Source organism: Myotis yumanensis, unplaced genomic scaffold (genome assembly GCF_028538775.1).
Source record: "Myotis yumanensis isolate MYYU_CA2020_CCGP unplaced genomic scaffold, mMyoYum1.0.hap1 SCAF_2, whole genome shotgun sequence".
NCBI classification, from domain to species: domain Eukaryota; kingdom Metazoa; phylum Chordata; class Mammalia; order Chiroptera; family Vespertilionidae; genus Myotis; species Myotis yumanensis.
The window spans coordinates 15,607,826-15,618,946 of record NW_027223753.1 but is presented as its reverse complement, the minus strand read 5'-3'; the positions used below and the strand labels follow the sequence as shown (position 1 = coordinate 15,618,946).

At 43.4% G+C, this 11,121-nt stretch overlaps 1 protein-coding gene across 1 annotated transcript; it reads left to right on the top strand.

The window, feature by feature from the left end:
* Positions 1–130: 130 nt before the first annotated feature.
* SYF2 (SYF2 pre-mRNA splicing factor) lies at positions 131–7,662 on the top strand. Its single transcript, XM_070404382.1, has 7 exons — positions 131–202; positions 421–531; positions 3,391–3,516; positions 4,463–4,580; positions 4,923–5,013; positions 6,223–6,321; positions 7,279–7,662. Exons 1-7 carry the CDS (start codon positions 176–178, stop codon positions 7,442–7,444), a joined length of 738 nt encoding a protein of 245 aa, XP_070260483.1. The 5' UTR covers positions 131–175; the 3' UTR covers positions 7,445–7,662.
* The last annotated feature ends 3,459 nt before the right edge of the window (positions 7,663–11,121 follow it).

The following is an 11,121-nucleotide window of genomic DNA, read 5'->3' as shown; positions in this document are numbered from 1 at the left end:
GGCTGCGCAAGGTCCTGCCCAATCGAAAACCGGCTCACTGCTAGAAAGAGCAGGGATTGGTCCCAACCTCCGAGGCTGCCGGGAAGGGGCGGGGCTTATCGTAGGTTATTAACATCAATCAGAGGACCGACGGAAGTGCTGTGTTGTTGCCGGAAGTGGGAAGGAGAGGGTTGTGATGGCGGCTGCGGTTCTAACCGAGAAGGTAAGTGCCGCCGGCTCTACCCAGGGGATTTCGTTCGGCGACTCACAGGGGCCGACAGGGCCGAGAGGTGGAGGAGATGCCTGGGTGCTGGGACAGGGAGGAGTAGGCGCTGTGGAGTGCGGGCCCGGCGCGGCCTGTCGGGCCCGGCGGGGACTCGGCCTGGGCAGCCCCGGGAGAAGCCGACCAGCCCTGCCAACCGCCGTCCCTCCCTGTCGCAGGTGCTGGCGAGCAGCGCGCAGGAGGAGCAGCCCCTCGCGGCGGCAGAGGAGCTGTCCGCCCAGAAGCGCGAGCAGAGACTGCGCAAGTTCCGGGAGCTGCACCTGAAGCGGGTGAGTAGGTGCTGAGCCTTGGCACTGGCCGGGCCCCTGCGTGTCGGTGGGGGGACGAGGAAGTCGCAGCAGCGAGCCTAACAAACCCGCGTGGCCCGATGCAAGATCTGTCCCGGTGGTTCTCAACGCTGTTAGCACGTTAGTCACTTTTGAAAATACAGTTGACCCTTGGACATCGCATCTGGGTTTAGGGGTGCTGAACCCCGCAGTCGAAAATCCATATATAACTTAGGACGCTACAGTTGCCCCTTCGCATACTTGGATTCAACCAACCGCGCAAAATGAAAACAGTATGAGCTATACGCGAATTTTCGACTGTGCGGGGGCGGCACCCATAATCCTGGCGCTGTTCAAGGGTCAGCTGTATTTTTAAAAAATATATTTTTACTGATTTCAGAGAGGAAGGGAGAGGGAGAGAGAGATAGAAACAACAATGATAAGGGAGAATTATTGATCCGGCTGCCTCCTGCATGCCCCCTACTGGGGATCGAGCCCACAACTTGGGATGTGCCCTTGGCCAGAATCCAACTGGGACCTATCAGTCCGCAGGGCTACGCTCTATCCACTGAGCCAAACCTGCTAGAGCGGGTCAGCTGTATTTTTGGTTTGCGGTTGGGAATGTGGAAATACTGTTTTAGACCTGAGGTTGGTTAAATCTGGGGATAGGAAGGGCCGAGTGTACTTAGGTGCTGAAAGACATCTGGTTTAAGTGGACCTCCGCAGTTCAAACCTGCATTGTCCAGAGGTCAACTGTACACATACCCCCTCCAACCCCTTTCCCATCTACATCTGGTTTAACTTACCTAGACTAGGTTTGGGAGTCTCTATTACTAACAGCCTCCTTGCTGTACTCTAACAAACTCTGTATTTTACTAGAGAAATATGTACAAACTTGTCCAATGCTAATAAGAGAGCTGGTTGCCTCTTCATTCAAAAATAAGCAGCAGCCCTGGCCAGTGTGGCTCAGTTGGTAGGGTGTCATTCCCTTGCTCGGAAAGGTTGTTGGTTCCATCCCGGATCAGGGCACATTCGGGGGTTGTGAGCTCCAACTGTGGTAGGGTGCCTGCGGGAGGCAGCAGATGGACGTTTCACTATCAATGTTACTCTCCCCCCCCCCCCCCCCCCCCCAAATCAATATAAAAATCTCTGAAAGTCTGTAGTGTCAGTGAATGTGAAAATACTGTTTTAGATCTCGGGTTGGTTGAATTTGTGAACAAGCTCAGTGAAAGTCTGTAGTGTCAGTGGTTGAGCTAGTCAGTGGGGAACAAGACGATTAAGTTAAGGCCGCTGTTCTTAAAAGAGGAGGCAACTTTACAGTTAGAAATTTCATTATGGTAAATGCCATGCTAGAGTTAGGAACAAAGGCTGGGGAGTACAGAGGAGAGATTAAAACAGTATTGGGGGGAGGGAGGGCTCCAGGGAGTGTCTTATGTAAGACACCTAAACTATTTAAAAGATTTAAAAGATTAGTCAGGTGTTATCAGACAAAGAAGTTGGAGGAAAAAATATCCAAGCAGAGGGGACAAATGCAAAGGAAGAGAATTCATATTAGGGATAAGAGTCCAGCAGATAACTGGCTGCAGTTGGAGCTGAGAAAGGAAAAGTAACAGCTCTTGACTCAACTTGGAGTGGCCTGACAGCCCGGCCAAGGTTCCACAAAACTCCAACATCACTCTGACTGTTGTAGTGAGACAAAAACAAGACTCTTCAAACCACAGAATGACCACACGTCCCCCTCTTCTGCTAACATCATAGACTGTTATTACCAAATAAAACATTAGTCTTGCTCCGTTAATCCTGACTCGTATGTAAAAACTTAAGATACTCAATCAAAAATGCTTTGGCTTTCCGACAGTGCCAATCCAGAGCACAATCACGCTTCCTCGAATTTCCCCCCCAGCCGCTGATACAACCCTGATCCTATACCTGCCCCCTAACACTCTCACTGAAATGCCTACAGCTCCCTATGGTTTGCTTTCTCTTTCAGGGCAACACACACAACTTTGTTTGATTTCAGGTGTTTCCTTGGTGTCTTCACCTGGAGGGTATTGTCAGCGTCAAGAATAAATAAGGGATGGTAGTTGAGAGGAATCTCTCTCTTTGCCCCAAAAGTTAATCTAAGAAAGACTTAAACACACTTAAGTATTTATTTGGATGGTCTGTGTAAAAAACATCTGGTTGGAAATTGGGAGATGTGGCTTCCTGGACTTACTGCCACCAGCCTGTGACCTAAGAAACATCAAACTTAATTTTTCCTTAAGATGGTATACTCATTTATTCTATGCAGTTAAATTTGTTTTAAAACAGACTCTTCACAGAGTAATCCACCTGGAAAACTTCTTTCATTTGCCATAATGTAAACTGTTAAAATATTTAAAAAGGAGGGGGGACTTGGAAAGGATTAGAGATATTAAGGTGGGGCTTTTTCCTTGAGTTAATCAAGAGGAAAAGAGACTGGAAAGTAGAACGTCATTCTCATCATGTGTTTAACATCATTCCATGCCATCTGAAGTCTTTAGTGCCCCTGTAGTAGTCCTTCCCGTTTGTGAAACCTCGTCCCATCCAACCCTAAGGGACCTGCTCAAAGGGACTGCACAGCTAAACAGAGGTAAAGCTGACATGAACCTGCAGGCCTCTGGAGCAGCAAATCCGTGCAGCCCAACACTTTTTTTTTTTTGACTCGATACAAATGCAGACCTAGTTAGGCAGTTCCCTTGCTTAAAATCCTTTGTTGGCTCTCTGTTGGTTTAAGGTAAAATGGGGTCCCCTTGGTAATGTGTCTTACCTGACCCTTGAAGAAGACAAGATCTATTTGGATTGATTTTCATGCTTCAGCTATAAACTTTCGTTACATTGTAGAATGAAGCCCGTAAATTAAATCACCAGGAAGTTGTGGAAGAAGATAAAAGACTGAAGTTACCTGCAAATTGGGAAGCCAGAAAAGCTCGTTTGGAGTGGGAACTACAGGAGGAAGAAAAGAAAAAGGTTAGGAACGCCTCTGCTGTTTCATAAGTGGTTTTTTTTTGTTTTTGTTTTATTGCTTAAAATACAAAGATTATTACATATAATCCCCCCGCCCTTGACAATCCCCTGGCCTCCCCTACCCCCCAGTGTCTTATGTCCATTGGTTATGCTCATATGCATGCATACAAGTCCTTCGGTTGATCTCTTACCGCCCCCCGCTTCCTGCCCCCATCCCTTCCCGGCCTTCCCGCTGTAGTTTGACAATCTGTTCGAGGTTGCTCTGCCTCTGTATCTATTTTTGTTCATAAGTTTATAATGGTCTTTATTATCCATAAATGAGTGAGATCATGTGGTATTTTTCCTTTATTGACTGGCTTATTTCACTTAGCATAATGCTCTCCAGTTCCATCCATGCTGTTGCAAATGGTAAGAATTCCTTCTTTTTTACAGCAGCATAGTATTCCATTGTGTAGATGTACCACAGTTTTCTAATCCATTCATCTACTGATGGGCACTTAGTCCTAAGTGGTTTACTCGGTCTTTCTGTTGTATTGACACAGTAAAACAAGGTGGTTTTGTACACTGGTTCTAGAGCTAGGCTGCCAGAGTTCAGATCTTGGCTCTGCTTTTTACTAGCTGCAACACTTGGGGTGAGTTATCTAACCTGTCTGTGCCCCTGTTTTCTCACCTGTAAAATGGAGACTATGATAATAATTGAGTTAATTATGAGTTAAATGAGCCAGTGCCTGTAAAACAGGGTCTGACACCTGATAAATGCTGAATAAATATTATTTTAAATCTATGTGCTTATTTCTGATATACTATAGCAGATTCCCAAATTTTCTTTGATTAATCATTATTTTAAAAGTATTGCTAGATAGTTTTATTCAACCTTTCTTGTTTTAAAATAGATAAAGTAATTGCTTGTATCATAATTGCTGGTTTCAGCTTTTTCCTTTCTTTTTAGGAATGTGCAGCCAGAGGGGAAGACTATGAGAAAGTGAAGTTACTGGAGATCAGTGCGGAAGATGCAGAGAGATGGGAGAGGAAAAAGAAGAGGAAAAACCCCGATCTGGGATTTTCAGGTAAAATTGGCTTTTACTTTATTGAATGGGCCTGTTAGGTAAGCATCGCCTTCAATGTTTCTGATTTATGAAAGGATGCGCCCCTTCAGGGATATTCTCTAAGAGGAATAAACCCAAGAAAATACAAATATATCTCCTGGGGCAACTTCAGTCAGCTGGATTCTTCTATTCTTCGTGGTAAAATTAATCGAGGCTTGTATTGTCAGCATCTTCAGGATAAGGGGCTCTGCTTAGATTGGTGTCTTGTGCATATATTGCTACTAGTAATTTAGTTTTTTTCCCCCTAAATTGTAATGACCAAACAAGAAAGTATATTATGCCTGATTCTCATTTTCTTTTTAGATTATGCTGCTGCCCAGTTACGCCAGTATCATCGGTTGACCAAACAGATCAAACCTGACATGGAAACATATGAGAGACTGAGAGAAAAGCAGTAAGTTGACAGTATTGCAAGTTTTGGTGTTTTTTTTTGCATCCTGAGGTAGACATATTTGTGTGTGAGTATATATACAACCATACACAATCATAAATAATGCTTAGGTAATGTTTAGGTATGGGTTATCAGACAGCTGTCTTAAGAATGATTTCTGATCTCAGCAACACTATTGCTCACTCCACAGTAGTTAAACTCATCATCTGGCTATCTTTCTAGCTGGGTGTTCCAAGACTGAGTGTGGAGTGGTTAAAACCAGATTATCCTATTCACTCTGATATTCTTTTAAGATGCTGTAGTGCCAGCATGTGTGAACTTTATTTTTTGTAAAGGACCAGATAGTAAACATTTTAGACTTTGTAGGCGATATGGTCTCTGTACAACTACTACTCAGCTCTGCTGCTGACAAATGGGTGTGGCTCTGTCCCAGTAAAACTATTTATAAAAACATGGTGGAGCTTGCCAACCTCTGCTTTAGTGGAGAGAGAAATACGTGAACTTGGAGGCAAGTCCTGACTCTGGCCCTTGGCTCTTTCATCTATAGAACGAAAGTGTCAGAATAAGTGATATATTAGATCCCTTCCGATTCTATATTTTTGTTTTTTAAGATTTTTTATTGATTTTCAGAGAGAGCGGAAAAGAGAGAGAGAGAGAAACATTGATGTGAAAGCGAAGCATCAGTCAGCTCTGCCTCTTACATGCCCCTACTGAGGATCAAGCCTGCAATCTTGGCATGTGCCCTGATCAGGAATTGAACCAGCAATCTTTTTTATTTCTTTTAAAAAAAATATTTTTATTTATTGATTTCAGAGAGGAAGGGAGTGGGTGAAAGAGATAGAAACATCAATGATGAGAATCATTGATTGGCTGCCTCCTGCACACCCCCAACTGGGGATCAAGCCGACAACTTGGGCAGATGCCCTGACCAGGAATTGAACCGTGACCTCCTGGTTCACAGGTTGATGCTCAACCACTGAGCCACACTGGCGGGGTGAACCAGCAATCTTCTGGTGCACGGAATGATACCCAACCAACTGAGCCATACGGGCCAGGCCTCTGTATTTTTTTTTTTTAGGTTAAGGTGGGACCCACCCCACAGTAAATATGTGTCTCTTTTTTATCTCTCATCCTGAATGGTGGTTTACTTTGAAATTAGAGAATGTGGTGCACTTGTATTGTTACTATACGGTCATTTTGTTGTCTTTTCAGTGGAGAAGAGTTTTTCCCAACATCCAACAGTCTTCTTCATGGAACACATGTGCCTTCCGCACAGGAAATTGATAGGATGGTCACAGATCTGGAAAAACAGTAAGTACTCAGTAGAGCAGCGTGAAATTTTTAAGTGCTTAATGGCAAAATGGACATAATAAGCTTAGAATGAATTGAATAGACAGATATTATACTTGGTAATTTCTCACTTAGCATCTACAGTGGTTTTGGGGACAGCAAGTATGGGTTGAGTCCATCTGATTTGGAATGGAGAAGCAAACAAAATATTGATAAAATTGAATTGTTATCATTGAAGCAGGGAAGGATCTAAAGAAAATTCTTCTTTAAGAACTTTTATTTAATAATCACTCTGCTATTTGATTTGAAGAAGCAAGAATGTTCTAGTAAATGTACCTCCACTACGTTTGCGTTTCTTATACTGATAGGGGTGAATATTAGGCATAGTGGAATGAATCTGTATTTTAGAAGTTAATACATGTGAAGTATTAAGGATACTGTGCACTCCATATTAGCTGTGGTTATTATTAATATAATTATTATTGTAGTCATCTTCTTTTAATATTTTATGTATCCAATCCAGTTTCTAACAAGGTTATCATTGCTTTCTTAGAGGCATTCTGAAGGTGAATTTGTATATACCGGATTTCATGGTTCTTACTAGGGTTGTGCTATTAATTAGCAGCTTCAACTTAATCTTGATGAAAACTGCTTCTCCCACCCACCAAAGTGTACTATTCTAAGTATAACGATGCTTTTCTCAACTACTCAGCCATTTCTATTAAGACAAAAAAAGAAAACAAACCCTGGCCAGCCAGCTCAGTTGGTTAGAGTGCTGTTCTGATATGCCAAGGTTGCGGGCTTGATTTCCGGTCAGGGCACAAGCAAGAATCAATGAATGAATGCATAAATAAGTGGAACAACAGATAGATGTTTCTCTCTCTCTCTCTCTCTCTCTCTCTCTCTCTCTCTCGTTAATAAATTAAAAAATTTTAAAAAGACATTTAAAATTTTAAAATTACTTTCTCTTTCCCTCAGAATTGAAAAACGAGACAAATATAGCCGGAGACGACCTTATAATGATGATGCAGATATCGACTATATTAATGAAAGGAATGCCAAATTCAACAAAAAGGCAGAAAGATTCTATGGGAAATATACAGCTGAAATTAAACAGAATTTGGAGAGAGGAACAGCTGTCTAATCTCCTTCAGGAAATGTTTTTAGAAGCTTGGGATGGAGTGAAAATTTCTGCTAGCAGAACTGTCTGTGCCTGCCCACTCAGCATTTAAAAATAAATGTTTTTTCTTAATCATATATTTCCAAATTTTTGTGTTTGGATATAAGATGTATTTCTTGTAGTGTACTTGTTTTGTAATAATCTACTTTGTATAAATTCTAATTATATTATTTTTCTATGTATTTTAAATGTGTGATTGTTTAATCTTTGAAGCATTTTGGGCTTAAGATTGCTGGTACCAAACATAAATTCAGTCACTGTCACTTTGAATCATGTTAGGAATTTGACAGACTCTAGAGTTGGACTCAGGAACCATGTGGGATTGAAGCTCAGGACAGTGATGAAGGTGTGGCAGTGGCTCCTGGAGGACTGGTGCAGGCTGGACCCAGGACTGCCTATGACCAAGTTCAGGAAGTAACAACTGTCCTCCTGTGAATATGGACCATGTACTGTTCCCTTTTTTACAAAGCAATTATCCTGTGGAATAAAATCCCTACTAAACCCTCTGCTTATCATTCAAAAATATATTTGTATATATACACACACCAACATACATGCTTCCAATTCCATAAACTTAAAATTTCTTTTGTATGGGAAATTCCAAACATATTCAAAAGAAGACAATTTAGTACAATGACCCCCACATACCCAATCCCCATCTCATGGCCAATACAGTTTCATCTTTATTTCTACTTTCCCCTCCATGACTCCCATGTTCTTTTGAAGCAAATACTAGATGTATAACTTTGTCTGTTACACATTTTTTAAGTATGTATCTGAAAGCCCACGAGCGTCAATCCATAGAGGTCGCTGACTGGATTCCCAGTGAGGGCACATGCCCGAGTTGTGGATTTGATCCTCATTGTGGAGTGTGCAGGGGGCAGCCAGTGATGTTTCTATCTCTATCCCTCTCCCTTCCTCTCTAAATAAATGAAAAAAGAAAACATTAAAAAAAGAGGAAGATATAAAAAAGACCCACATCAAACTGGTAGACATGAAAATACATTTCTGAGATGAAAAATACCCTGGGTGGGTTTAACCTGACTGCTGCGAGTTCCCATCAGCCACTGCTTATTCTGCTCATCTCCCACGCAGCCCATGGCTGGGCGATGCTCCTCTGACGGTGCTCTCGCTCCTGCCCCTGCCCCTGCCCATCAGGACAGGGCTGCCTCCCCATTAGCCTTTTTCTTTTCTTTCTAAAGCTGGGACATCTTAGTGGGGACAACTTCCTCTTTGGCTCATTTATTTCAAAGGCCATCTCAGAGAAGTGGGTCTTAATGAGTACTTTCAACTGTGTTCTCTCGCTTGGAAGGCCCCGTTGAGCAGTTTTTGTCCAGGTGGTGGAGCTGAGCATAACAAAATGGTCTCCAGTAGTTACCATTAATTGTCGTGTGACAGGGTTCCAAGCTGGCTCTGGAGTGAGTTTGTCCCCAGCGGAGCCCTCTGAGGCCTTAGTGGAATGGGGACGATAATAGCACTAACCTCACAGGATTGTTGTTGGTATTAAATGGATACCCAGGCAAAGCACTGAGCACACCGGGCTGTGTGGAGTACATGCCCATGCATGTTGGCAGTTCCTGTAACGTCACATTCTCCAATAAGACTCTTGTTATCTCCGTTCTCAGGGCAAGAAGCACTGTGCAAAAGCCAGTAAAAACGCCGACTAAGGTGCCAGACAGCCTGGAATCGAATGCCAGTTCTTCCATCTGCCAGGCAAAAGATCTGGGGCCAGTCACTGCATTCGTCTGCTAGGGCTGCCCTAACAGAATACAGACAGGGGGGCTTAAACACCAGAAATGTGTTTTCTCACAGTTCTGAAGGCTGGGAGTCCAAGAGCAAGGGGCCAGCAGGGTTCATTTATGGTGAAAACTCTCGCGGCTTGCAGGAGGCCACCTTCTTGCTGTGCCCTCACGTGGCCTTTTCTCCCTGTTCGTGCACTGGGGGTGTCCTCCCCCCCCCCCCCGGCCCCATAAGAACATCAGTCCTATTGGATTAGGGTCCCCACCCTCATGCCCTCATTTAACCTAAATGACTTTAACAAAATATATCTTTATTGACTTCAGAGAGGAAGGGAGAGAAAGATAGAAACATCAATGACGAGAGAGAATCATTGAACGGCTGCCTCCTGCACACTCCACACTGGGGATTGAACCCACAACCTGGGCATGTGCCCTGACTGGGAATCAAACCGTGACTTTCTGGTTCATAGGTCAATGCTCAACCACTGAGCTAAGCAGGCTGGGCTTAATGACTTTCTTAAATAGAGTCACATGGGGGATAGAGTTTCAGCACATAAATTTTTTTGAGGAGGAGGACTCAATTTGGCCCATAAAATCACCCACCTCTTTGTGATTCAGTTTCCCCAGCTCTAAAAAGTGTTAATGATACCTACCTTGGGGAGATTAAATGAGTACAATGTGCTTATACCAGTGCCTGTTCATAGGGGTACTAGGTGAGTTATAACAGTAATAAGTCAATAAATATTATCCTCCTGGGCATTTCCTCTACTTGGTCTGCTCTCTTTCCTCACCTCCCAATCAAGATAATGCCACATTATTGATTCAGAAATCTCTGAGGGAGGTAGGATTACCACGTGACTTACACCCTGCCCCCCAAGTCTTGGCTTTTTTTTTTTTTTTTTTTTTTTTAACAAGCAGAGACTTCCTCTTCCTGCCAATCTGGAGCGCTGCAGAGGGAGGCAATCCAGGAGCTTTGAAGCGCCCCGCCAGCCCTCTCTGCACCTCCAGCACCAGCCGCTGCCATCGGAAGCTCATCGCTTACACAGGACTACGTTTGCGCTCTGCCTGTGCTGCTTCTCCACTTAGAGTCACCGTCCAGTTCCTGACAGATGACAACCACCCGCAGAACTCAGGGATCTGAGACCAGAGGTCCCACCTGGCTTTCTGCTTTAATAGAACCAGCACTTGTGGTCAAATCATTAAAAGAAAAAAACAACCCCAAACACCTCTTATCTATAAAAATGTTCACATTTTGGATGAATAGTTTAGTCTTGTCCCCATGGGTGGGGTTGTCATATTTATGTTTGGAAAGTTACAGGCTGATGGGAGCTCTACAGGCTTTAGGGACCACAAGAAACTAGAAGATACAGACAACCTCTCACCTGGCTAAAACCTGTGTGTGTGTGTGTGTGTGTGTGTGTGTGTGTGTGTGTGTTGGGAGGGGACAGGAGTGTGTTTCTGCAGCTGGAAATGGTCCTTGGGGGAGAGATGCAAAAAAACCCCAAGACAACAAAAACACCTAATAGTCTCAGAAACATACCCCAGTATGGAAGATGTTCATCACATATTTGTAAAATAAACATAAAACATTTAAAATATACTACAGTTTTTACAAAATTTTGTATTATCATTTCTCATTCTTATTAATAAAATAGAAGCTCTCAAATAAGAACTGAGCTAGTCCTCTCCTGTTGCTTAGAGGCGGGTGTGGCTAGATAGAGACAGAGCCTGATAGTAGAAAGGGGCTGGGGAAGGAGAGCAGGGCCTCAAAGTGACCACGGCAGCTGTTTAGCGCCCCCTGGTGGGGTTTGAGGAGCATAGCTTCAAAATCAGCCTCATTTAAAAAACATCAAAATACAAGCATTGGGCTTTTTCCTAGATATAACATTAATACGTAGTCAT